General features: G+C 60.8%; 2 protein-coding genes across 2 annotated transcripts in view; one reads left to right on the top strand and one right to left on the bottom strand.

Moving 5' to 3' along the window:
- LOC144258885 (dynein heavy chain domain-containing protein 1-like) overlaps positions 1-15,180 on the top strand; it is a 129,556-nt gene extending 114,376 nt beyond the window's left edge. The window contains exons 23-34 of the mRNA XM_077807023.1: positions 1,060-1,251; positions 8,744-8,953; positions 9,398-9,576; positions 11,009-11,974; positions 12,338-12,512; positions 12,754-12,864; positions 13,146-13,350; positions 13,422-13,513; positions 13,670-13,822; positions 13,983-14,707; positions 14,818-14,937; positions 15,025-15,180. Of these exons, the coding sequence (XP_077663149.1) occupies positions 1,060-1,251; positions 8,744-8,953; positions 9,398-9,576; positions 11,009-11,974; positions 12,338-12,512; positions 12,754-12,864; positions 13,146-13,350; positions 13,422-13,513; positions 13,670-13,822; positions 13,983-14,707; positions 14,818-14,937; positions 15,025-15,180 (3,284 nt within the window). The remainder of the gene's footprint in view (positions 1-1,059; positions 1,252-8,743; positions 8,954-9,397; positions 9,577-11,008; positions 11,975-12,337; positions 12,513-12,753; positions 12,865-13,145; positions 13,351-13,421; positions 13,514-13,669; positions 13,823-13,982; positions 14,708-14,817; positions 14,938-15,024) is intronic.
- Positions 15,181-15,499: 319 nt separating this feature from the next.
- The window catches only part of LOC144260402 (F-box/WD repeat-containing protein 7-like), a 47,536-nt gene continuing 35,971 nt past the window's right edge, over positions 15,500-27,064 (bottom strand). Inside the window, exons 4-13 of the mRNA XM_077809056.1 lie at positions 24,682-24,764; positions 24,206-24,344; positions 23,799-23,933; positions 23,574-23,697; positions 23,175-23,311; positions 17,643-17,756; positions 17,243-17,424; positions 16,822-17,047; positions 16,225-16,435; positions 15,500-16,026 (exon numbers count right to left, since the gene is read on the bottom strand). Coding sequence (XP_077665182.1) covers positions 15,758-16,026; positions 16,225-16,435; positions 16,822-17,047; positions 17,243-17,424; positions 17,643-17,756; positions 23,175-23,311; positions 23,574-23,697; positions 23,799-23,933; positions 24,206-24,344; positions 24,682-24,764 — 1,620 coding nt within the window. The 3' untranslated portion in view covers positions 15,500-15,757. The remainder of the gene's footprint in view (positions 16,027-16,224; positions 16,436-16,821; positions 17,048-17,242; positions 17,425-17,642; positions 17,757-23,174; positions 23,312-23,573; positions 23,698-23,798; positions 23,934-24,205; positions 24,345-24,681; positions 24,765-27,064) is intronic.

The following is a 27,064-nucleotide window of genomic DNA, read 5'->3' as shown; positions in this document are numbered from 1 at the left end:
TGATGGCAGGCAGGCTGTGGGGGGCTGGGCAGGCGATGGGAGTCAGGCTGTGGGGGACTGGGGAGGAGATGGGGTAGGGAGCTGGGCAGGTGATGGGGGTCAGGCTCTGGGGGGCTGGGCAGGCAATGGGGGTCAGGCTGGGGGGGCTGGGCAGGTGATGGGCAGGCGGTGCGGGGCTGGGCAGACTGAGGGGAACTGGGAAGGCAATGGAGGGCAGGCGGTGGGGGGCTGAGCAGGCGATGGGAGTCAGGCTGTGGGGGACTGGGGAGGAGATGGGGTAGGGAGCTGGGCAGGTGATGGGGGTCAGGCTATGGGGAACTGGGCCGGCGATGGGGGCTGGGCAGGCGATGGAGGACAGGCTATGGGGAGCTGGGCAGGCTGAGGGGGACTGTGCAGATGAGGGGGGGTCAGGCGGTGGGGGGTTGGGCAGATGATGGCGGGTCAGGTGGTGGGGGGCTGGGCAGATGATGGAGGTCAGGCTATGGGGGGCTGGGCAGGCTCTGGGGAACTGGGCAGATGATGCGGGGGTCAGGTGGTGGGGGCTGGGCAGGCGATGGGGGTTAGGCTATGGGGGGGCTGGGCAGGCAATGGAGGGCAGGCTATGGGGGGCTGGGCAGGCTGAGGGGGACTGGGCAGATGATGGGGGGGTCAGGCGGTGGGGGGCTGGGCAGGCAATGGGGGTCAGGCTGTGGGGGGCTGGGTAGGCGATGGGGGTCAAGCTCTGGGGGGCTGGGCAGGTGATGGCGGGCAGGCTGTGGGGGCTGGGCAGGCGATGGGAGTCAGGCTGTGGGGGACTGGGGAGGAGATGGGGTAGGGAGCTGGGCAGGTGATGGGGGTCAGGCTCTGGGGGGCTGGGCAGGCAATGGGGGTCAGGCTGGGGGGGCTGGGCAGGTGATGGGCAGGCGGTGCGGGGCTGGGCAGACTGAGGGGAACTGGGAAGGCAATGGAGGGCAGGCGGTGGGGGGCTGAGTAGGCAATGGGGGTCCAGCTGGGCCGGTGGTGGGGCAGGAGCTGGGCCCTGGTGGCGCAGCAGGGGGATAACTGAGGCTGTTTCCCCAGGGTTGCCCGTCCTGCTCCTGGACTTTGAGAAGAGCCCCGGCTGCCCGGTTCTCCTGCAGCTCCTGCAGAAGGAGACGCTGCTGGGTGTGGGGGGCTGCACCCTGCGCTCAGAATCGCTCGGGGCTGTGGAGGTGCTGCCCTCCTTCCGGCTCTACCTGAGCACCACCCTGCCGCTCCGGGACTTGGGGAAAGGTAAGCGGGACAGGGCAAGCCAGGTGCTGGGGCTTCCCACCCTCCAGGGAACACTGCCTGTCATCTTTAAACCCCCTGCTTCCCCTTTGCTCCTCCCCCTGGGGCTCCCTACCAGGGACCAGCGACAGACCCCCCCTATAGCTCATGCTGAGCGGTGTGAGGCAGGGTTAGCTCTTCCCCTCTCTTCCAGGACTTGGCCTGGCTGGGCCTTTTGGGGAAGGAGGGGCAGGGCTGAGCACAGGTTGCTGGAGGATGACTTCCCAGAGCCCTGCCGAGAGGGGCTCCATCTCCCTGCTCCCGGTGCAGTCCCCATCTCATGGTGGGTTTTGGCTCTTTGTATGGGCTTTAGCATAGGGGCCATCCAGTGCTGCCCAGAGATATCCCTACTCCAAAGACACAGCGCATTATAAACAGCCTTAGTTCTACCAGGAGTGGTCCAGAGTTCCCAGTGGCTCTGGAGAGGAGCTGGGACCTAACTGGACATTGGCTTTTGGCCTCCTGGCTGGGGGAGAAGGACCCTGAGGTCAAAAGGGGGCGACAGTGGAGAGGCACGGTGCTGCCTTTCGTTCTCTCTCCAGCAGCTGTTCAGTGGTGTGCCTGGCACAGGGGATTAATAGCACTAAGGCCAGAAGGGACCATTAGATCAGTGACTGACGGACTTCTTGATGTCAGCTGGCAGCATGCACAGGAGTACACAGTGGTACAGGGGTCCATCCTCAGAGCTATATGGTCGGGAGCTTTACGCTCCTGGGAGGGTCTCCCAAGGCAAACGGGTCTGAGGGGAGGTCCCAGGCAAAGCATGATCCAATCCCCCAAGTCCTCAACAGTAGATCAAGCAGAAGAAGATCTTCGGATCTCAACGGCTGTGAAAGCAGATGAAGGCTGCAGCAAGTTGGAGATCTCCAGTCGTCTCAGACTTTCTCTGCCACTGGGCCCCAGATCTCCAGCTTGTCATGATGGCGTGGTCGCTGTAGGTGCACCAGCTTCCCCACGTTAAAAGAAATCGCGCGCAGGCCTCTACCAGGGGAAATAACATCTTTGCAACCTTCCCAGCCCTGCAGCGATGGACTGGTTGTGACAGGGACGGGATTAGTGACTGGCAGTGCCTAGCCACGAATCTGTGCATAGGCGGGTGGTAGTTAGATGGTCATCTGGCACCTGAACTGAGACAGGTGCAATTTGGCAGCTGCTATCGCAACTGAGCGGTGCTCTTTAGCATCCCCTCTGCTCACCCCTCAGGGGGAGAGGGCTAGAAAAGGTGCCCCTAAAGGCTAGGCTCTCTCACCCACTCCTGGCTGGATTACTACAGCCAGTGGGATCACTGTGCCTGTGGTTGAAGCTATAAGAACATAAGAACGGCCATACTGGGTCAGACCAAAGGTCCATCCAGCCCAGTGTCCTGTCTGCTGACAGTGGCCAATGCCAGATGCCCCAGAGGGAGTGAACCAGACAGGTAATGATCAAGTGATCTCTCTCCTGCCATCCATCTCCACCCCCTGACAAACAGAGGCTAGGGACACCCTTCCTTACCCATCCTGGCTAATAGCCATTAATGGACTTAACCTCCATGAATTTATCTAGTTCTCTTTTAAACCCTGTTATAGTCCTACCTTCACAACCTCCTCAGGCAAGGAGTTCCACAGGTTGACTGTGCACTGTGTGAAGAACTTCCTTTTATTTGTTTAAAACCTGCTACCAATTCATTTCATTTGGTGGCTGCTAGTTCTTATATTATGGGAACAAGTAAATAACTTTCCCTTATTCACTTTCTCCACACCACTCATGATTTTATAGACCGCTATCATATCCCCCTAGTCTCCTCTTTTCCAAGCTGAAAAGTCCTAGCCTCTTTAATCTCTCCTCATATGGGACCCGTTCCAAACCCCTAATAATTTTAGTTGCCATTTTCTGAACCTTTTCTAATGCCAGTATATCTTTTTTGATTTGAGGGGACCACATCTGTACGCAGTATTCAAGATGTGGGCATACTATGGATTTATATAAGGGCAATAAGATAATCTCCGTCTTATTCTCTATCCCTTTTTTAATGATTCCAAACATCCCATTTGCTTTTTTGACTGCCACTGCACTCTGCGTGGATGTCTTCAGAGAACTATCCACGATGACTCCAAGATCTTTCTCCTGATTATTTGTAGCTAAATTAGCCCCCATCATATTGTATGTATAGTTGAGGTTATTTTTTCCAATGTGCATTACTTTACATTTATCCACATTAAATTTCATTTGCCATTTTGTTGCCCAATCACTTAGTTTTGTGAGAGCTTTTACCATAAACCATAAAAGACGGTGACTTTTGCTACATGGAATGTTCTCACCCGATGGATAACAAAGATAATGTACGGCCAGAAAGAAGAACTGCTGTCGACGCCAGGGAACTTGTGAGATATAATAACATCAGTGTCACTGTCCTGAGTGAGACAGGGTGCCAAGATGAAGGTCAACTGAGAGGAAAAGGTGGAGGCTACACGTTTTTCTGGAAAGGAAAATCTGCAGAGGACAGGCGCATTCATGGTGTCGGTTTTGCTGTTAGGAATAAATTTGTCATTCAGCTTACAGAATTGCCGGTAGGAATCAATGAATGTCTTATGACTCTTCGTCCTGAGCTCAGCAACATTCTTATGCCCCAACACTTGATTCTATCGAGGATATCAAGGAGCAGTTCTATACAGATCTTGACAGAGTCTTGACCAACATTCCCAAGGAGGACAAGACCATTCTCCTCAGAGATTTTAACTCTACAGTCAGGCATGAGTCAGATCTCTGGAGTGGCTCAATCGGAAAAGAAGGAGTAGGAAAGGCTAACTCCAACGGCATCCTCCTTCTGAGCAAATGTGTAGAACATGGCCTGATCATCACGAACACCCTCTTTAGACAAGGTGAGACATGTAAGACCACCTGGAGACACCCTCGCCCCAGGCATTGCCACCTTCTTGACTATGTTATTGTTAGAGCTCGAGATTGGAAGGATGTCCACATCACGGTGGTCATGCATGAAACCGATGACTGTTGGACAGACCATCGACTTGTTAGATCAATCATGACTTTCCAGATCGCCTGAAGGCATCGCAAATAGGCAAAATCAGTGCGATAGAAATTCAGTGTCAAGTCCCTTCGAGATATAGTGACTTGGGAGAAACTTCAGCAGTGTCTCCAAGAGAGCTTCGCCGCTATGCCTACAGCTGATGATTATGATGAAAATTTCTGGAAGGGATTAAAGGCTGCCAGTCTCGGCATGTGCTGAGTCCATGGACTATGTCACCCAACATCACCAAGATTGGTTTGATGAGAACGATGCTGAGATTCAGGGTCTGCTCGATGAGAAAAGAAAAGCTCATTGCATGTGGCAACACAACATATCACACCAGCAAAAGAAAGAGTCGTACAAGCAACTCAAGGCTGAAGCCCAAAGGAAAATCCACATCATCAAAAATAAGTGGTGGCGAAAAAGGCCAAGGAAATTGAGCTTTATGCTGATAAACATGACATGAGAAGCTTTTTTCAGGCAATAAGGGTCATTTATGGTCCAAGCTCCCATGGTCCCACACCACTCCGAGCCCAAGACAGGTCAACGTGGTTTAAGGACAGTGAAGCCATCAAAGCCAGAGAGAAGGAGCATTTTGAGTCACTCCTGAACCATGAGTCAACTGTCTCTGATGCCACTATCGAATCTATATCTCAACGACTATCACTAATCATGGGCCACCTTGAAGGAGAATTTTTGGACAAATGCACCATGAAACCAATGATATACCTGAGGTACGTCGATGACATTTTCATATTCTGGATGGACGGCTTAAACTCCATCACAGATTTCCACAACAACTCCAACAACCACCATCTGTCCATTAAACTCTCTCTGGAACACGCCCCCACCAGCATCAATTTCCTGGACACCACAATCAGCTTCGATGATGGAACCCTACAGACAACTATTTACAAGAAACCCACAGATCACCACACCTACCTTCAGAGATCCAGTAACCACCCCAAACACACCAAGAAATCTGTGATCTACAGCCAGGCACTCAGATATCACAGAACATGCTCTGTGGAGAAAGTCTGGGTTATACACCTTAACACACTCAAAAGCACCTTCACCAAACAAGGACACTCTACCAGAGAAGTAGAATCTTGGAACAGGCCACCCAAATACCCAAAGACAGCCTGCTTCAGTACAGAAATATCCCCCCCTGCAACTGCACACCCTTAGTGATCACCTACCACCCCACTCTGCAACCCACACAGGGTATCCTCAAACAGCTACAGCCATTGCCTTCCCCATCCCAGGAGCTGGTTCCCCAGTGAGAAGTCTGACAGCCAGGCCACGAATGTTTCAAAGGGTGACCCCCATCCTGAAAGAAAATTTTCTCCTGAACCTCCACTGCTGGCCTTCAAACAATCCCCCAACCTCTCCAAGCTCATCATCAGAAGCAAGCTCCCCATAGACCAGGACCCACCAAATCAATGCCGCACCAGACCCTGCCAGAACAACAGATGTAAACCCTGCAGACATCTTTCCACTACCGTAATGAGAAGACTGAAGCAAAGTAGGCATTAAGCAGCTCTGCCTTCCTATCATCTTCCGTGACCAGCTCACCTTCTCCATTGAGCAGCGGACCCACACCATCCCTGATCTTTCTTTTTTGTCTGACACATTTGAAGAACCCCTTCTTGTTGTCTCTAGTGTTCCTTGCCAGCTGTAACTCATTCTTGGCCTTGGCTTTCCTGATTTTGTCCCTACACGCTCACACTCTGTCCGTGTACACTTCCTTGGTGACGTGCCATCCTTCCATGTCCTGTATGGGTCCCTCTTGGGTTTGAGAGAGCTAAAAAGCTCCTTGTGCAGCCACATTTGCCTCCTGTGGCTCTTCTTCTCTTTGCTCTGCGTCAGAATAGCTGGATGTTAAGCACCCAGCATTACATCGTTTAGGACCTGCCAGCCCCTTCGACTCCTTTTATTCCTAATTGGTCTTTCCTTATTGTCCACTATTTGAGTCAGTTGAAATCCGCCTTTCTGAAGTCCAGTGTCCGTGTTTTCCTATTCTCATGTCCTCCTTTCCATAGGATCTCGAATTCTATCAGACCATGATCACTTCCTCCCAAGTTCCCAACCACCCTTGCTTCGCAACTAATTCATCCCTGCTGGTCAAAACCAGATCCAAAATGGATGACCCCTTACTTGTTTCCTCAACTTTCTGAGTCAGCGACTTGACCCTTAGAACTTGCAGGACATGAGCGCTGCCTGCCTGCCTGCTCCTTTCCGCACGCTGCTTTGGATGAGGTGGAGTCCACAGCTCAGGTGCTGACCGTGGCCGTTATTCTGCATCGGGCTGCATGGCTGCAAGCTTGGGGCATCCTGGCTGAAGTGCAATGAACACTAAAGGACCTGCCTTTGGAAGGTCCAGATTCGGCTCTGGAAACTTGTAGTGACTCCAGGGTCACCCTGAAGTCTTTGGCGTGTTAGAGCACCACTGTAAAGAGGAAGTAGTTTCACCCGCCGACCCTGCAGAGATACCATGTTCTCTCCACAGAACTCATGGCAATTTGCACATATGTAACTCAGCATGCCAGACATCCCGAGTCATGCAGATGTGACTGACGTTGGTCTGGCATCCCTCTATCATCCATGGACATGCTGGCACGTACATGTGGTCCTTCTGTCCTCCCTGAACAGGTGGATGAACCCTGCCAATGTGCACACAGAGCTCCCATTTGCTCTAATTCTGCCTTTTCTGGCCCAAGATGCAGATCGTGCGCACCTGGGGACCTTTTGGAACCACTGGCTCAGGATCTGCCCCTTCATGTCACCAGCAGGACACTTCAGGCTGGCTCACGAGTCAAGAATGTCTCCCTCACCGCGCATGATGCTCCGTACAAGTGCTCGCAGATGACACTGTGATGATGTTTTATCTCACAGGCAGGGAGGGGCCAGGGCAGACCCCTCACACCAAGAGGTGTTGGCCCTCTGGAATCTCTGCATCAAGAAGAGAATCCCCCTTCGAGTGTCTCAGCACGCCCTGGCAACCTGCCTCAGCAGGTCATTCAGCAGAGATCAGAAACAGTCTCTCAGCTGCAAGGAAGTGAAGTTATTTTTTCAGGTTGTCGGGGTGCCAGAGCTGGACCTCTTCGCCACCCAAAAGAACAAAAAATGGCATCCGTTTTCTTTGAAGGGAGGTCTCGCCAGGTTCAAGAACAAATGCCTCCTATTGCCTCTGGAGGTCAAACTTCTTTATGCTCCCGCCCATCCCTATGGTGCCCAGAATGGTATCCAAACTCACACAAGATTGAGCTGTTTTTATTGATGGCTTGGCCTTAGCCTCACTGATTCGCCAACCTTTTGAGCCTCCCCAGTTGGGATCTAAGGCCTCTCCCTCAGGAACCAAAAATCATTCCTCAGGACTATGGCCAGACTCTGCAGCCCAGCCCTCTCCTGGCGGCGCAAGGATTAGATCATCACTAGCTGCCTGCTGTGCTGTGGGTCAACATGTTCCTTCGAACAGCAGAGACTCCTCTACCAGCTCTGCTTGCCGTCCTAGCAAAGCACTCTCTCTTCACAGGCTCCTAGCAGTTTATCTGTGTTATCTGGGTCACTTAAAAGACCAAGGCCTTTCCTGCCATGAGTTCACTAAGGGGGTCACCTGGCTGCTATCTCAGCATTTCAGCTCCCTACAGAGGGCAGGGCTGTGGTCTCCAACCCCAGGACATCCAGGTTTCTGAAAGGTCTGGACAGACTTTTCCCTCCTCGTGAAGCTCCATTGCCAGGACCTCCATTTGCCCCTTGGCCACCTGCTTGTTGGTTCATCTCTCAGTGTAGCTAGCGTTTAACAGCTGTCACTTCTGTGAGGCAGGCAGCAGTGTCCCAGGCCTGTCCGACCGACCCTCCCGGTACAGTTTTCTACAAGGACAAACTGGCCCTTCAGCCACACCCCAAATGCCTCACCAGATGGTTTTGGCTTTTCATAAGAATCTGCTGCCACCCGTCTGCCCAAACCTCCCCCTCACACAGCTGTGGGAAAGCTGCAGGCCCTCGATGGCCAGCACACTAGCGTTTTATGTGACAGGACTACGGCATTTCAGTTATCGCTACAGCTAGTTCCTTGGCTGAAAGAATGAAAGGAAAAGTTGTGACTTCCCTGGGATTTCTTCAGGCATTTGCCTGTTGCTAATACTCCTCTCTCTCCGAGAGTGGTCCCACATTCTACAGGGGCCCAAGCAGCAGCAGCTTTCCTGGGTCCCGGTCCATCAGTGACCTTCGCAAGGCTGCTAGGCGGGCTCCGGTTCCTACGGTCACCCTGGCTGTGTCTCTCCCTGGCCTCCAGGGCAGGGCTGGGTCTGGGCGAGCAGTACTACACCCCTGGTTTAGGTGGGCTCCCATACCCGCCTCTGGCTGGCAGTGTACAATGCACATTGCAGCCCTGCCCCACCTCCCTCCCCTCTGCATCAGGCTCACTGTAATACTGGCTTCTGGCAGGGTCAGAACGGCGCCAGCCCTTTATACCCTGGGCTGGCAGCACAAAGGCCTACGTACTGCCCGCCGGCTGTCGCTACGGGACAAACGTCCGGGCACGCATTGAACGGAAGAGTTACCACCGTTTCACGCCGCTGTGCTGGTGTCTCTCCCAGTCCCAGCTCCCTCAGGCCTTCTCCTCAGCAGAGACCATTAAGATTTATGGGGCCCTGGGTACAAAGAGCATTTAGGCCCCCCATGGCCTGGAGGCCCAGGGGTACCAGAACAGGGGGTTAGGGCCTCCCCCACTTATCATGGGCATAGTAGCCTCGGGCAGGTGTGGAGTGGCAATGGCTGTGCTTCCTGCCGGGGGGGAGCTGATGCTCCTGCTAGCAGTGCAGCCTCTTACCAGTGTGGGGGGGTCTGAGGTGGGCCTTAGACCCCCCACCTCGCCACAGGGCCCTGCCCCCTGCTCCTCCCCTTCCCCCCAAGGCCCAGCATTCCTCAGCTGCAACATCAGCCTGGTCCAGTGCAGCCGACGGCCAGTGTTGTGGGCAGCCCACCCAGGGCCATCAGTGAGAGGTGTGGGGCTGCTCCTTGGGCCTCTGGCCACTGCCCCCACCACAGCCCCAGGCCCCCTGTGCCCTCACTGCCTGCCCTGGGCTTGCTTCACTGCAGAAATGGACCACGCCTTCCTGAAGGGCCTGACTGTGATTGACTTGAGCCTTAGCCAGTCAGCGCTGGAGGATCTGCTGCTGGAGGAGGTGCTGCATGCCGAGAGGCTGGAGGTCCAGACCCACTGGCGCACACTGCAGCTCAGCATCCTGCAGCTGGAGGACAAGCTGCAGGACACGGAGGTGAGAAGGCGTCACTGGCCCAGCACGGAGAATGGCTCCCTGCTGGGGCCAGCTCACGCCTCCCCCCCCCCAATGCCAGGCCTGCCTGGAGGGTGCTGCGGGCACCGCGGGAGCAGCCCCAGCCCCCAACTGCCCCTGCCCCGGCGGGAGGAGGAGCCTCAGCCTGTTCTTAGCCACACGGGCATTGCTCCCTGGCTGATGCTGGGCCTGCCCCCCCATGACACCTGAGCCCCCCGTCGCACCCTGTGACACCTGAGCTCCCCGCCACGCCCCCCGTGATACCTGAGCCCCTCGCCACGCCCCAGTGACACCGAGCCCCCCCCACCGTGTCCCTGTGACACCTGAGATCCCCCCACAGGACAGCTTAGCCCCCCCATGACACCTGAGCCCCCCGTTGCACCCTGTGACACCTGAGCTCCCCGCCACGCCCCCGTGATACCTGAGCCCCTCGCCACGCCCCAGTGACACCGAGGCCCCCCCCCCACCGTGTCCCCGTGACACCTGAGACCCCCCCACAGGACAGCTTAGCCCCCCCCATGACACCTGAGCCCCCTGTCACACCCTGTGATACCTGAGCCCCCCCCACTGTGTCCCTGTGACACCTGAGACCCCCCCACAGGACAGCTTAGCCCCCCCATGACACCTGAGCCCCCCGTCGCACCCTGTGACACCTGAGCTCCCCGCCACGCCCCCCCGTGATACCTGAGACCCCCCCACAGGACAGCTTAGCCCCCCCATGACACCTGAGCTCCCCCCGTCGCACCCTGTGACACCTGAGCTCCCCGCCACGCCCCCGTGATACCTGAGCCCCTTGCCACGCCCCAGTGACACCGAGCCCCCCCCACCGTGTCCCTGTGACACCTGAGACCCCCCCACAGGACAGCTTAGCCCCCCCCATGACACCTGAGCCCCCCGTTGCACCCTGTGACACCTGAACTCCCCGCCACGCCCCCGTGATACCTGAGCCCCCCCCACTGTGTCCCTGTGACACCTGAGACCCCCCCCACAGGACAGCTTAGCCCCCCCCATGACACCTGAGCCCCCCGTTGCACCCTGTGACACCTGAGCTCCCCGCCACGCCCCCGTGATACCTGAGCCCCCCCCACTGTGTCCCTGTGACACCTGAGACCCCCCCACAGGACAGCTTAGCCCCCCCATGACACCTGAGCTCCCCGCCACGCCCCCGTGATACCTGAGCCCCCCCCACTGTGTCCCTGTGACACCTGAGACCCCCCCACAGGACAGCTTAGCCCCCCCATGACACCTGAGCCCCCCGTCGCACCCTGTGACACCTGAGCTCCCCGCCACGCCCCCGTGATACCTGAGACCCCCCCACAGGACAGCTTAGCCCCCCCATGACACCTGAGCTCCCCCCGTCGCTGTGACACCCCCCACCCCCAGCGCTGGGACCCACCCCCTGCTCTCTGTGCAGGAGGAGTTGCTGGAGCGGATCTTGCAGCCCTCGGGCCCCCTGCTGGAGGAGGAGGAGTTCCTGCCCCCCGTGCGGCTGCTGCAAGGCCAGCTTGAGACCCTGCGCGCCGGCCACCAGCACCTGCTCTCCCTGCGCCAGCACCCCCTGGCCGTGCAGGCCAAGTACCGGCAGGTGGCGCGCCTGGGGGCCGCGCTGCACCAGGCCCTGCGGCAGGTGTGCCGCCTGCACCCCTCCTACCACTGCTGCCCGGCCTGCTGCGTGGCCGTTGCCCGCAGGGCCCTGCTCGCCACCAAGCGCGCAGACGCCAGCGAGCAGGGGGCGCTGGAGGCGCGGCTGCTGGAGCTCAGCACGTGCCTGTCCCGCCAGCTGCTGGCCCACGCTCAGCCACGCCTGCAGGAGCCGCACCACCTGCTCCTCAGCTTCCTGGGGGCCCTGGCGCCCCTCCGTCTGGCCGGCCAGCTCAGCCCGCTGGACTGGCTGGCCTTCTGCCAGGGGCTGCAGGCACCTGCAGCCGAGCAGCTGCTGCAGCCAGCCAGGGCCGCGAGGCCGGGCTGGGTGCGCACCGCAGCCTGGCGCGAGGGCGGGCTGCTGGAGCGCCTGCCTGGCTTCCGGGGCCTGCGGGCCTCCCTGGCCGAGCAGGCTGCCCAGTGGCAGGAGTACTTCCGCCTGCCCGCCACGGTGGTGGGCCCCGCCCTGTGCCCCAGCCATGCCCACCTCAGTCTCTTCCAGCGGGCCATGCTGTGGCGCATCTTCTGCCCCGAGAGGCTGAGCGGCGTGCTCCGCGACCTCACCACCTGCCTGCTCGGCCGCCCCACCGCCGAGGATGCCAGCTACAGCGCTGCCTCCATCTACGCCTGCAGCCAAACCGACCTGCCCCTGCTCTTCCTCACCCCACGCTGGGGCCTGCCCGGAGCGGCCACACACCCGCTGCACTGGATCCGGCAGATGGCCAAGCAGCGGCACTGCGTAATGCCAGCCCCTGCTGGGGCCGCACCTGGGGGGCAGCATGGAGGGAGACTGGTGGGGGAGGGGCCTGGGGGGCAGCTTGGTGGGCGGGGCCAATGGAGGGAGGTTGGTGCAGGGGAGGGCATGGCTTGGGGGGACAGCAAGGTGGGATGGCCACTAAGGGTGCTGGTGTGGGCACTGGGGTGCGGCGGGGGCAGGGTGTCCCGTGCTGGTTGCTGGGCGACTGACCCAAGCAGGCCTGAGACCCCCTCCCGCGGATCCCACACCCCTGCTTGGGCAAGGGCCAGGCCGGCTGCACTGCCCTGCGGGGAGCTGGGGGGCAGGGCCCTGAGGCCAGGCCGGTGTAACCTGCTTCTTCTGCAGCTGGGCATCGTCGTCATCTCCCTTGGCACCCCGGGCTGCATGCACCATGTGGCCGAAGCCCTCGGCACCTGCCCCAAGCTGGGCCACTGGCTGGTGCTGAACAACTGCCACCGCCAGGAGTGCTGGCCCCTGGCGGTGCTCGCGCAGCTCAGCAAGCTCCAGAGAGCCCCTGAAGGTGAGGGAACCTCACCTCCCCCCCCGCCCCGGACCCCAAATGCTGTCCCACCACGGCCTCCCCCTGCGCCTGGCTGCTCCTGGGAGTCGCTTGCCTGCCTGCACACCCCGCGGCAGCTTCCCCTCCAGCCGCCTCCCAGACCTCCCCATCCCCCTCCTGTGAGCAGACTCCCACCCCTCCATGTCCTGCCCGCCCCGCAACCGCGGCAGGAGGATTTCTGTGCCTTTGTCTCTTACTGCAGGGGGGGCGAAGGCCCCTGATCTGCAGCTGGCAGACATGAAAGGGGACGAGATCCACCCCAAATTCCGCCTCTGGCTCATCGCTGCAGCTGATGCCACAGGGGCCGTGCCAGGTGCGTTGGTACCGTGCTGCGTCTGCCAGACCTGAGCTCTGCCTACCCAGCACACGGTGCCCCTTCCTCACAGGGCGCAGCGCACCGTGTGGGGTGAGACTAAGCCCAAGCCACCCATGGGCCGGGCCCTGTGGGCTGTGGGGGGAGGCGCCGGGTGCAATGCGCGCTCTGGGCGGCAGCAGGGCCCTGCCGTTAGCGCACTGGGGCGCCCGCGTTAGTCCCTAAGTGGTGCCATGTGGGGGCCAGGCGCGGAGGGGTGACGCCCATCTGTACCCCTGCAGGTGCTGTGCGCCACAGAGCAGTGACGCTCTTCTGCGAGACCCCCCAGGAGCTGAAGAGCAGCCTGCAGCGCAGCTACGGCCAGCTGCTGGGCCAGCCGGCCTGGCATGCCGCGCAGGAGCAGGGGCTGGCCCTGCTGGTGCTGCACGCAGTGCTGCTGCACAGACAGCACTACGGCAGCCTGGCCCAGGCCCGGCTCTACCCCTGGTGAGTGCGGCCGGGCCGACCCCCCCGCTTCCCCAGCTGCCCGAGGTCTCACCGCCTGCTGTGTCCCCCAGGAGCGAGGCGGAGCTGTTCGCAGGCCTGAGGCTGCAGGAGCGGCTGGCGAAGGTGGTGTCCAACCGTGAGGAGGCTATGCAGGAGCTGGCAGGTAGGGAGGTGGCCAGAGCCCATCCTGCCTCCCAGGAACACTTGGGGCAGCAGCTGGGCCCATCCCTGCCCTCGCCCTCCGCGCGGTGCCCCGGAGCTCAGGCTGGCTGGGCCCAGGGCCGCGGGTCAGGGCCGTGACGGTTCCTTGCTGTTTCAGGGTCGATTCTCTACGGCGGTTACATCCTGGATGCTGGGGACACAGAGGCCGTGCAGAGCTTGAGCCAGCAGTGCCTGGGCAGTGCCTCGCGTCTGCTGCCCCCCCGGGGGGTGCAGACCCTCCTCACCGCCCTCATCAGGGGCTCCAACCTGGGTAAGGAAGTGCCCCTGCTGCCCAGTCTGCTCCCCTAGGGGTGCAGGGAGCCCTTGAGGGTGCTGCATGCCCCCGGCAGGCAGAGAATGGGGCTGGGGCTGGAGGAGCAGGGACACGGGGACGAAGGGGGCTGCGACTGACTGTAGCTTTCTGCCCCCAGCTCTGCCGGAAGAGGACGTGATCGCAGACACCCGGGCCCGCATACAGCAGCTCCCGGGCCCAGCAGACCCAGCCTCCTGTGGGCTGCACAAGGGCCTACAGCAGCAGCTGTTAGAGAGCCAGAGCTCAAGCCTGCTCGCAGACCTGCTGCGTTCTCAAGACCTCTGGCAGCCCACCCCCCCACCGAGCACCCAGCAGGGGGCCTTGGGGCAGCTGGTGCAGCAGGGGCTGGAGCTGGTGCAGGAGCTGCAGGACACGCTGCAGCAGCGAGGCTGGGAGGTGGGGGCCAGAGGGCATCTCCCAAGTGGGCACACACGGCCGAAGCCCCGGCCCCTGCTTCGCTTCCTGCTGGAGGAGTGTGGCAGCTTCCTGGCCCTGCTGCAGCAGGTGGAGCGGGACCTGCTCTGTGCTCAGGAGCAGCTGAAGGGGCGGCCCTGCCAGATCCCACGCTGCTCCACCATCCTGCGGGCACTGGAGCGAGGACGCCTCCCCCGCCCCTGGCTGCCCTATGCCCCCACTGGCCCCCAGGACCCAAGCAGGTGGCTGCAGACCCTGAAGTGTCGCTGCCGGCTGCTGTGCGGGTACCTGGGGATGGCGGCTGGGCAGCCTGCGCTGCTCTACCACCTCTCTGCCTTCCAGTACCCACGGCGCCTCCTGCTGGCACTGCTCCAGGAAGCAGCCCGGGTCGAGAAGAAGGACCTGGACCACTACCACCTGGACCAGCAGGTAATGCCACCCCTCTGACGCGCAGGGCAGGCTCGCTGCTCCTGGGAAATCCTCCTTGGCCCCTCCCCAGGGCCGGCTCCGGCCCTCCTGATCCTCTGCTGCTCTTCCAGGTGCTGCCCTGCTCGCTACCGCCCAGCTCCCCCCCTGAAAGCGGGCTCTACCTGACCAGCCTGGAGCTGCACCACGCCCTGTGGGACACGCGTTCAGCCCTGCTCCAGGAGACGCTCTCGGCCCAGCCCTGCCTGCTGCCCCCCATCTGGGTGCAGGCTGTGGGGGAGGCCTGGCCCGCTCCAAGGCCCAACACTTCCCTGCTGCAGTACAGCTGCCCTATCTACCTTGGCCTGCCTCAGCAGCCTGTGCGCTTGAGTAGCCAGCAGGCCGTGATGCACCTGGCGCTGCCCTGCAAGATGCCACCCGCCCTGTGTGCCCAGCACCGGGTGCACATTGTCAGCACGCTGCCCTGCCTGGAATAGAGGAGAGAGCTGCTGTGTGGGACGCAGCATGGCCCTCGGGGGAAGAGCAGCCACAGGCCACCCTGTTACCCTGACCCCACGCTCCAGCGCAGCCCCACGAGGGCTCAGGACTCGGCTCGGGTGACCAGCAGGAATCACACAGCACGGCTCTGGGACTGCCCAAAGGAACAGGCTGCAGCTGCAATCCCCCCATCACCAGCGCAGCAGCTGCAGCCAGGCCCCCATGGGTTTTTCTGGGGGCGTGGCCACATCAGTGGAAGATACTCAAGGGGGCAGTTTGGCAGCGCGGTTTGTGCAGCTCCCCAGAGGCAGCCCCAGGTACAGAAATAGATTGATATATTAGTGTGTACAAAACATGCTGCCTTTGCTCTCTGTCCAGGCCCCTGGCTGTGTGCAGGGCCCTCCCTGCCAGTCCCATGTCCAGGCGCGCACACATATAAATAAGGCTGAGGCAGGCTGGATACAGTATTTACAGCCCTGCAGAGGGGCTGAGGCCTGCTCCGGGGCCTGCCCTGCGGAGCCCAGGTGCTGTGCCCGGCCTGCGGGATCCTCCATCCCATCCCGGCTTGGCTGGGGCTCATTTCAGGTCAACGTCAAAGTCCAGCACCAGCAGCTTGGTCTCCTCGGTGCCATTGCGGCTGCCCACAGCACACACCAACTTTGTGTTGGAGGCGCGAATGCGCCACACCACCCCCCCGCTGCCCCCACTCTCCAGGGCCACCAGGTTGCGCACAAACTCGCCCGTCTTGAGGTCCCAGAGCTTGACGGTGCCGTCGTCCGAGCTGGTCACCACGAACTTGGAGCTGAACTGGAGGCAGGTGACAGCGCTCTGGTGCTTGCTGGGCCCTGGGGGAAAAGCACCATTAACATTAACCTGCTGTGCTGTCCCCGGCCTCGCAGGAGGCTGACGCAGCGAACCTCACTGCACCCCCGCGGCCTGGGTCCGCACCACACCCCCAGCAGTATCTACCCCGGCCCAGCCGGGCAGAGAGTCGCCCCATGCGCTGGCTGAGGACAGGGCTGCCCCCACCCTGCCCCACTTACCCTGCAGCGTCTGCAGGCACTGGCCTGTTTTGATGTCCCAGATCTTGACGGTAGAATCTGCGTTGCCCGAGACCAGGATGTTGTCCCGCAGCTCCATGCCACTGGTGAGCGACTGGTGCCCCATCAGCGTGTGCAGGCAGTTACCGCTCTCCATGTCCCACACCCGGATCGACGTGTCCAGAGAGCCACTCACGATGTGCGTCCCATCAAACTGCCCGGAAAGAGACTGGGTGAGCCATGGGCACACCCCCAGGGCTGCCCCTTCAGCAGGGAGCAGGCACGACCCAGGCAACCCCGGGGTGGGGCCTGGCACATCCTGGGCATGCAGCAGGAGGGGCTTGGGCAGGAAGCAAACCCAGCTGGTGTGAGAGGGAGTGTTCTCGCCTGGGGGAGGGCAGGGGGGGTCTCACCTAGGGGCAGGGCCTGGGAAAGGGGCAGGGTCTCGCCTAGGGGCGGTGCCTAGGCAGGGGGGGTCTCACCTAGGGGCGGCGCCTGGGAAAGGGGCAGTTTCTGGGCAGGGTCTTGTCTGGGGATGGTGCCTAGGCAGGGGACAGGGTTGGGGTCTGGGCAGGGTCGCACCCAGGGGCGGGATCTCACCTGCAGGGAGTAGACGCGGTTGGTGTGGCCCTGCAGCGTGTGGATGCAGCTCTCACTCTCTGGGTCCCACACCTTCACCGTGTAGTCGTAGGCGCCGCTCACCACTTTGTGCCCGTCGTACTGGACACAGCGCACGGCAGCCACGTGCCCCATCAGCACGTGCAGACACTGCCCGCTCTCGATGTCCCAGAGGCGCAGCGTGGCGTCCCGCGAGCCGCTCACCACCCTGCAGACGACAGGCGCGCTGAGCAGCAGCAGCCCCGCCACGCCCCTGCCCCCCTGGCCCAGCAGCCCCTCCTGCGTGGGCTTCCCCTGCCCCTCTACCCGGCCCCCTCCTGCGTGGGCTTCCCCTGCCCCACTGATTAGCTCCAAAGTTGCCTGCCCCCCTGCTCCCACCCCTGCGCCCCCGCCCCAGGGTTACCTGCTCCCGTGCAGGTGCATGCAGCGCACAGTGGACGTGTGTCCGTACAGCGTGTGCACACACTCGCCCGTGTCCGCGTTCCACACCTTCAGCGTGCGGTCTGTGGAGCCGCTGATGACGATGTTGTCCCTCATCTGGGAGGACCAGACCCCCCCCGTGTGACCCACCAGGGTCTGCACACACTGCAGAGAGCACGAGAAAGTCAAGGGGGGGGCAGCCACAGGTGGAAATCCCAGGTGTGAGAACAGCCAGGCCCAGGCTGAGGCCACCCCCAGCCCCCTGCAGAGGGAGCAGATGCCCCATTAGGAACAGCAGCGTGGGAGCAGCCAGCCAGGCTGCTCAGCCACCCGCCCCTGTGGGGCCCAGGGACACAGCAGCCCCAGCTGCAGGCCGGGCTCACCTCACCGGTGACGGCTGACCAGACCTTCAGGGTGTTGTCGTCGGAGCCACTGACAATACGGTTGCCACAGAACTGCAGGCAGGTGATGACATGGTCGTCATGTCCCTTCAGGACCTGTGGAGGGAAGAGCCGGTAACAAGGGAGCCAGCCTGGACAGACCTCCCCCTCCCAAAGGAAACAACCAGCACTGGAAGAAGTGGGAATTTTTTGGAATATTTTCATGACCCCATGTGTGCCTCAGTTTTCTCTGGGTGACTCAGTCTCCTTAGGGTGGTGGTGGAAGGGACTGAGTTTGCTCTTGGGGCAGGTGAGGGGACATAGTTGGGTGTCACCTGCCTGTCATGAAAGATGTGCTTGGAACCCACCCAAATTGACAAGGGGCCCGAGAGCCCTTGAGTTTCTGGCCGTGCAGGGGAGTGGAGAAGGAAGGGTGGGAGGAAGGGGAGAAGTGCTGGCTGCTGGAGGGAGCTGGTCGGAGGGAGAGCAGCTTGGCTGGGCTCTGGGACACTGACCAGCACGGTCTACGCTTTTACCCTCATGTCTCTAGCTCACCGGACTCCCTGCGCTGTGTCCAGCAGCCCCAAAAACCCGACTGGTCTGAACTCTGCCTGCTGTCACGGCAAACAGCCTGCCAGGGCAGAGCTCGCGGCGGGATGCAGGAGGGCACGCAGAGGCTGTCTCAGGCCGCGAGGCGGCGGCGTGGCACACCCTGAAGGAAGCGAGAGACCGCTTGGCATGTGCAAAGGGTTTCTCCAAGAGACGTTCCAATGCTGGGGGCGTAGCCCCGACCTGGGGATCTGTGACAGGGCTCCACTCCAGACTCAGAGTAACATCTACCTAGACTGCAAATGGCCTTCCCCAGGCCCCCCCAAGAGGCTGCTACAGAAGCGAAGTCACCAGGGGGGTACAAGGCAAAGTTCTGCCCTGGATCAGTGCTATGGCCCAGTTTTGGACCAGTCTCTGGGAGCACCCCGGCGGGGTCTCACTCTTCCTCCAGGGTCAGCCACGTGGCCTCACTGCTGCCTCAGCCTGGACTTCCGGGCACCTGCAGCACACATGAGTTTCATTCAGCAAGTGCGAGGCAGAGGCCTGAGGGAGCCGCACACCCCCTGCCAGCGTCTGCAGGTGTGCAGCCAGCGTTCCCCAGCAAAAGAGCGTGTTTGTTGACTGAGGCCGCGGTGAAGCCCTTGGTAGGCCAGAGAACAGAACGTTACACCACAGTCCATCTGGTCAGCCCAGAGCCCCAGGCCCCCCTCTGTCCCAGTTCAGGTATGTGCCAACTGCTTCCCACAGCCCAACTCTTAACTCCCGCCTCACCCCCCAGCCCCTTGGTCCCAAGCTGGGGGAGGCGGCTCAGCCCCCTGCGGAGAGGTGGGGAGTCCCGATCTCTCTGAGTGTCCCTGTCTGGGCAGCTGGATTTGCCATGGTCCTCCCAAGAGCGCCGCTGCTGTGGAACCTCAGGCCCCAGACAGGGAGGTGTTATTCACACCCGTGTCTTACCCTGCCCAGAAAGCAGGGGACAATGCAGGATACAGGGGAAACTGAGGCACACAAAGCTTCATAAAAATATTACAAAAAATTCCCACTTCATCACAAGTACAAAGCGGCCAGGAGACAGAAAGCGAAGAGCTAGGTCACTGGTTCGTCCACCCGCGAGCAGGAGCTGAAGGTTCTGGACTAGCTCCCATCTTGGGTGATGTATTTATTAGTGATCAGGAAAGTGGGGGAGCAGGGAGGGGAAACACTGGGGTCAGTCGAGAGCAGAGAGACTGAATCCAGCTGGGGAATGGACAGGACGACAGCCATGAAATCCCATGTCAATAAGTGCAGAGTAACGTGCACGGGCAGGGGGTGTCCGTAAACCAGGACACCTCACAGGAGGCAAAATTAACCCCTTCAGCTCAGGGATGGGTGCTGGGTGCCACCATAGGCAGCCCAATGGAGCCCTGCAGGCAAAACTGCCAGAAGCTGTTGGCTGCACCAGGGACGGGATGCGAATGCCTTCAGGTCACTCAATGGTGCAGCCCCGTCTGGACGCCGCACAGTACTGGCCCCCATATCCCCCAGGGCAGTGCTAACGGGCTGGCAGGAATCACCAAGGGCTGGGAACAACTCTCCTATGGAGAGAGATGGAAAAGATTGGGATCGTTACTTGAGAAGGCAGAGAACAAGAGGGACATGGAAAATGTCTATAGATCCTGACGGGGAAAGAAACCAGGGGCTTCCGTTCTCCCAGTCCCATAGCACTGGGACAAGGGGACAGTCAATGACAAGGAAAGGAGAGACACTGTGCAATTAGCCTGTGGAACTCACTGCCACAGATCTTCCAAGCTGGCCTCTGAATGGCTCGAAAGCTGCTCTGACCTCACCAACCTCGTCTTTCTAACGCCCTGAGATCAACCCGCTACAGCAACTCTGCAAGGAAGGGAAGGGAAGGGCTCCTCCTGCATCAGGGCTTAAGCCCATCTGTGCCCATTAGAGCCCAGGTTCCCTAGAACTACCTCCTGCGGGTTCCTGCGTCTTCCGCCGAGGCACATGGTGCTGTCCTGCAAGGCACCAGGTACGAGGCAGGCTGGACCCGAGTTTGACGCTGCCTGACAGGCCGTGTTCAGCTGCACTGTCAGACCATGGGGGAAAGCCTCAAGGCAGAACACTGGCCTAGGTGCTCAGAGACCTCAGTTCAATGCTGTCACTCAGCAGCTCGGTACCTCAGTTTCCCCTCTCTGCAGTGGGGATGACGGTCCTGTCCTGCCACCCAGACACTGGGGTGATGGGTTGCAGGCAGACAGACCAGACTCTACTTCCGGCCAGGGTCACTGGGGAAAGGCAGGCCAGGCTGACGGTTCCTCTGCAGGACGCAGGAGCAGCGGGTTCAGAGGAGCTCAGATCATCCCAGGAGAGACCGTGAGGCCACAAAGGGCCATTAGATCCTGTGATCCAGAGACCGCCCCCCCCCCGGTTCCCCCCGCACCGAGCCCGACCGTTCGTGTCTAAACCCCCCTCCCCGGTTCCCCCCGCACCGAGCCCGACCGTTCGTGTCTAAACCCCCCTCCCCGGTTCCCCCCGCACCGAGCCCGACGGCTCGTGTCTAAACCCCCCTCCCCGGTTCCCCCCGCACCGAGCCCGACGGCTCGTGTCTAAACCCCCCTCCCCGGTTCCCCCCGCACCGAGCCCGACGGCTCGTGTCTATACCCCCCCTCCCCGGATCCCCCCGCACCGAGCCCGACTGTTCGTGTCTAAACCCCCCTCCCCGGTTCCCCCCGCACCGAGCCCGACGGCTCGTGTCTATACCCCCCTCCCCGGATCCCCCCGCACCGAGCCCGACGGCTCGTGTCTATACCCCCCCTCCCCGGATCCCCCCGCACCGAGCCCGACTGTTCGTGTCTAAACCCCCCTCCCCGGTTCCCCCCGCACCGAGCCCGACGGCTCGTGTCTAAACCCCCTCCCCGGTTCCCCCCGCACCGAGCCCGACGGCTCGTGTCTAAACCCCCCTCCCCGGTTCCCCCCGCACCGAGCCCGACGGCTCGTGTCTATACCCCCCTCCCCGGTTCCCCCCGCACCGAGCCCGACGGCTCGTGTCTATACCCCCCCTCCCCGGATCCCCCCGCACCGAGCCCGACTGTTCGTGTCTAAACCCCCCTCCCCGGTTCCCCCCGCACCGAGCCCGACGGCTCGTGTCTATACCCCCCTCCCCGGATCCCCCCGCACCGAGCCCGACGGCTCGTGTCTATACCCCCCCTCCCCGGATCCCCCCGCACCGAGCCCGACTGTTCGTGTCTAAACCCCCCTCCCCGGTTCCCCCCGCACCGAGCCCGACGGCTCGTGTCTAAACCCCCTCCCCGGTTCCCCCCGCACCGAGCCCGACGGCTCGTGTCTAAACCCCCCTCCCCGGTTCCCCCCGCACCGAGCCCGACGGCTCGTGTCTAAACCCCCCTCCCCGGTTCCCCCCGCACCGAGCCCGACGGCTCGTGTCTAAACCCCCCTCCCCGGTTCCCCCCGCACTGAGCCCGACGGCTCGTGTCTAAACCCCCCTCCCTGGTTCTCCCCTTACTGAGCCCGACGGCTCGTGTCTAATTCCCCCGGTTCCCCCCGCACCGAGCCCGACGGCTCGTGTCTAAACCCCCCTCCCTGGTTCCCCCCGCACCGAGCCCGACGGCTCGTGTCTAATTCCCCTGGTTCCCCCCGCACCGAGCCCGACGGCTCGTGTCTAATTCCCCTGGTTCCCCCCACACCGAGCCCGACGGCTCGTGTCTAAACCCCCCTCCCTGGTTCTCCCCGCACTGAGCCCGACGGCTCGTGTCTAATTCCCCCGGTTCCCCCCGCACCGAGCCCGACGGCTCGTGTCTAAAACCCCCTCCCTGGTTCTCCCCGCACTGAGCCCGACGGCTCGTGTCTAATTCCCCCGGTTCCCCCCGCACCGAGCCCGACGGCTCGTGTCTAAACCCGCGTCCCCGGTTCCCCCCGCACCGAGCCCAACGGCTCGTGTCTAAACCCCCGTCCCCGGTTCCCCCCGCACCGAGCCCAACGGCTCGTGTCTAAACCCCCCTCCCCGGTTCCCCCTGCACCGAGCCCGACGGCTCGTGTCTAAACCCCCCTCCCCGGTTCCCCCCGCACTGAGCCCGACAGCTCGTGTCCAGAGCTTGCTGCAGAAAGAGGCCAGGGCCGGCACTGATCCACCGAGAGATGGGGAATCCACCACGGCCTTGGGAGTTAGTCTCAGCGTTAGACATTGGGGCCTTGTTTCCACTGAGCTTGTCTGGCTTCAGCTTCCAGCCGTGGTCATTGTCAGTGTCATCAAAGCTGTACAGAGGGGAAAATCCCCTCCCTGGCCCTACACACTGCTCCCCTGTGTGCATCCAAGGGCCGCATTTGCCCGTTGTGCCACAGTGTCGCACAAGGAGCTCCCATCGTGTGTCTGCTGATCCCCAGACCTCTGAACAGTGGCTGCTTTCCAGGACAGTCCCCAAGCCCCCTGGAGGGACAGCCAGCACTCCCCGCTGATAGGTAACTGCATCTTACCACTTGAAAACTCTCCTTTGAATGGGCCCCACTTCCCAAGAGAGCCAGGTCACCGACTGCCCCACTCGCCTCTGCAGCTCTGCCACCCACACGTCTTACAGGCACGTTTCCAGGTCACAATGAAAACGCTGACCAGGGCCAGGCAGCACAACGCTCTGCAGATGCTCATTGGGAACACCCCATGGATGGCAATTCCCCATTGCCAGCAAGCCAGCCTGCCCTTCCTGCACTGAGCATGTGCTCTGCTGACAGACAGCACCGAGCGATTCCTCAAAGACGCCTCGTCGGCCTGCGGCATCACTCGCAGTGACCAGCTCCAGCCAGTCACGGGTCTAGACCGGAGCCAGATTTCTTTTCTTCCCAGATACTTACAATGCCCCCTGTTGTTCCTGGCCATGGATTGCTTCCACTCCCCCATCGCATCTGTGCGCCTCACAGGGCCTAGTTCACCCTACCCATTGGCAGGGGCTCTGAGCAGGGGGCACTGCTGGGGGATGGCTCACGCTCACCCACCTTGGGAGCTTTGAGGTCTCCACTGCGCCAGTTCATGTCGATTTTGTGCTGACGCATGAAGGCGAATTTCCAGGGGCTGTACATGAAGCCGGGACTCAGCAGGCGCCGCTTTCGCAGGTTCAGGGGCTCCTCGATGCCTGTGGCAGGGGAAGGCAGCGAGACGTGGGTACAGGACTCCCAGCAGCAGAGCAGGGGCTCCGCTGCCCTCTCCGGTAGGAGAACAGGCCACCAGGGAGCCAGGACAGGCGGGCGGAGGGGCCAGGCTGGGAGCCTCAGGGCGGGGGAGCTCCTGCAGGAGCGGGTGCCAGAAGCCTGTAGGGTCCTGCCCCACTTTGCCTCCTGCAGGGAGAGGGAGTGGCTCGGCAGGGGGTGTGGCCTGGAAGGGGGCGGGGCTCCTACCTTCCTCCCTGCACTTCTCCCTCCACAGCAGGTTGTCCTCAGCCAGGACCCTCCAGTAGCGGCAGGTCTGGGCGGCGCGGAGCAGGTCCCGGGGCTCCAGGAAGGACAGGACGTAAAGCGCCAGCTGCACAGAGGGGGCAGGTCAGGGGCCAGTCAGGGGCCAAGCCCCATGGGGCCAGTGGCTCCTGCTCTCCCCCAGGCTGGCCCCACCCTCGCCCCACTCACCTCCTTGGGCAGCAGGGAGATGAAGTCTCTCTGGAACTGCGGCTCAATCACCTGCATCATGTACTTGATCTGGGAGGGCTCGCAGCGGTCGATGAGCTCGTCCAGGGCCACCAGCTTCTCCGGGCCACTCCACCTCTGGGCAGGAGAGAGCGCCTGGGAAGGGCCGTGTGCCCCGGCAGCTGCGCCCCACCCTCACTGCCCCCCCCACAAGCCGCCCCCTCCCCCCATGGTCCCAGCCCCCCGCCCAGCCGCCCCTCCCCCCACGGTCCCAGCCCCCTGGCCAGCCGCCCCTGCCCCCTCTCCCCCACGGCTCCATCACCCCACCACACATGCTTTCCCTGTCTGTGACAGAGGAGGGCCCATTGGGCTGGCCCCGCTGCGCTGATGGGGAGGAGCCGGTCCCCTACCTGAAAGGTGCGGAGCCAGTCCTGCAGCTCTGGGGGCGGGGCGACTGAGGGGATGCGGCGCCGGCGGCCCTGGCCTGGCTTGGCGTTGCGCAGGTCCCCAAAGGTGGTGGTGGGGCTGGGAATGCAGGGGCCCAGCGTCCTGGTCACCATGGAGAGACCCGTCAGGTGAGACACAACAGCACTGGGGGAGTTATCTAGACCCCTCCACCCCCCATTCTCAAGAGCCAACCCCCAGCCACCAGACCCCCCCACTTGCCAGGCTCCCCCACCCCAAGAACCAACTGCATTCACCCCCCACTACCCACCGCCCCCTTGCCCCATACATCCCAGCCCCGCTCCGCACGGTTCCCCTTCGCCCAGCCGAGCACCCTGGGGGCCGCGAGCTGGTGCAGGCTGACTGGCGGGCAGGGTGTGTGTGTGTGTATTGGTAAGTGGTGACCCCTTTTCCTGCTGCCCCAGGACAGCCCAAAGCTCACCTGCCGTACTCTGAGCCCTTGCAGAGCTTCTTGCCAGGGGACAGGGCCCTGCTGTCCAGGCCATGCTCCGACTTCCGCTTCATCTGCAAGCGGATGGGAGGGGGGGGATTGTTAGGTCAGGGGGACCCACAGTATAGCCCCCCAGAGGGCTAGGGGAGTCCCTGGGGGAGGGGGAGGGCAGGGATCACTAGGGAGGCATCTAGGCTGAAGACAGCCTGAGGGCCAGCTCCCAGCAGAGGAGGAGCATGAGCCTGACTCAGGCAGCAGCAGGGGACTCGGGGGACCCCTGGCAGCACAGGAGCCTGGGGGCCTGAGCCCCAAGCCTGGCCCAGCAGGGAGGAGACACCCCATGCTGCACCGCTCAGGGCTGGAGCTTCCCAGCTCACTAGCTCCCAAGGCAACATGTGTCAGGCCCAGAGCAGTCCCTACACCAGGCCGGAGAACAGCTCCACTCCAGGCCCAGGCTACTCTCCGGGGAGGCTGGGCCTGAGGCCAGGCAGGGCCACGGTGCAGTCTCAGACACTCACCCCTCCCGAGGCAGCTTTCTCGGGAGCGGGGATCCCAGCCCCAAAGGCCAGGACAAGAAGCAAAGGATGAACAGCAAATGCTGGCAGGAGCTGAAGAATGGCCACCCCACATGGCGCAGCCAGCTGGCTTCTGGAGAGACCCTCAGGGACCCCCTGCCCTCCTCCACCCAGACCCAATACCACCCCCAACAGACAGAGAGACCCCATACCACCTCCTGACAGACAGAGACCCTGTACCACTCCCAGAGACCCCGTACCACCCCCACGCAGACAGAGACCCCATACTACCCCCATAGACCCTGCACCACCCCCAACAGACAGAGACCCCGTACCATCCCCAGAGACCCCGTACCACCCCCAGGCAGACAGAGACCCCTTACCACCCACAGACAGACAATGTTCCCTCTAATTTTTTCCGTCCATGTGTGGAACAAATTTTGTTATGTGCACCGAGGTATGTGTGGATGTGCGTCACCAGCAGAAACAAAAAATCTAGATATAATATATATTTTTAAAAAGTTACCATAGGAATAATTACTTCAGACAGGACAGGTTAGGAATTTTAGAACTCATTACTCAAAAAATTAAATTTAAGTGTAAGAGAGAAAAAAAATTATGAAATGCACAGACCAGTCAAAACACCAAAATAAAATTTGAAAGAATAAAATTACAGAGAATATATGTGCATTGCTAGAACTACCAAGAAGTAACAACAAACAAAAATAACACAAATATGTGTTCGGAGATGAGTGTGAAAGACTCTGTGTGAAGTGAGCTGTAGCCCACGAAAGCTTATGCTCAAATACATGTGTTAGTCTCTAAGGTGCCACAAGTCCTCCTGTTCTTTTTGTGGATACAGACTAACACGGCTCCTACTCTGAAATCTCTGTGTATGTGTGTGTATAGAGACACACAAACTCTGTGTGTGTGTAGACGTGTGTGTGCGCGCATGTGCACGCAGAGACAGGCTCTCTGTGTGTGTGTGCAGAGAGAGACAGACTGTGTGTGTGTATAGAGACACACAAACTGTGTGTGTGTAGACTGTGTGTGTACGTGTGTACATGTGTGTGTGTGTACTGAGAGACAGACTGTGTGTGCGCGTGTGTGTACAGAGAGACTGTGTGTGTGTGTGTGCGCGTGCACAGAGAGACAGACTGTGTGTGCGCGTGCACAGAGACTGTGTGTGTGTGCGTGTGTACAGAGAGACAGAGTGTGTGTGTGTGTGTGTGTGTGTGTGTACAGAGAGACAGAGTGTGTGTGTGTGTGTGTGTGTGTGTGTGTACAGAGAGACAGACTGTGTGTGTGTGTACAGAGAGACAGACTGTGTGTGTGTGCGCGTGCACAGAGACTGTGTGTGTGTGTGTGTGTACAGAGAGACAGAGTGTGTGTGTGTGTGTGTGTGTGTGTGTGTACAGAGAGACAGAGTGTGTGTGTGTGTGTGTGTGTGTGTGTGTGTACAGAGAGACAGACTGTGTGTGTGTGTACAGAGAGACAGACTGTGTGTGTGTGCGCGTGCACAGAGACTGTGTGTGTGTGTGTGTGTACAGAGAGACAGAGTGTGTGTGTGTGTGTGTGTGTGTGTGTACAGAGAGACAGAGTGTGTGTGTGTGTGTGTGTGTGTGTACAGAGAGACAGTGTGTGTGTGTGCGCGTGCACAGAGAGACAGTGTGTGTGTGTGCGCGTGCACAGAGAGACAGACTGTGTGTGTGTGCGCGTGCACAGAGACTGTGTGTGTGTGCGTGTGTACAGAGAGACAGAGTGTGTGTGTGTGTGTGTGTGTGTGTGTACAGAGAGACAGACTGTGTGTGTGTGCGTGTGTACAGAGAGACAGACTGTGTGTGTGTGTGTGTGTACAG

The sequence above is a fragment of the Eretmochelys imbricata genome, chromosome 1, assembly GCF_965152235.1.
Source record: "Eretmochelys imbricata isolate rEreImb1 chromosome 1, rEreImb1.hap1, whole genome shotgun sequence".
In the NCBI taxonomy this organism is placed as follows: Eukaryota; Metazoa; Chordata; order Testudines; family Cheloniidae; genus Eretmochelys; species Eretmochelys imbricata.
Note: the sequence above shows the minus strand (reverse complement) of the source record. Positions and strands in the feature narration are given on the sequence as shown.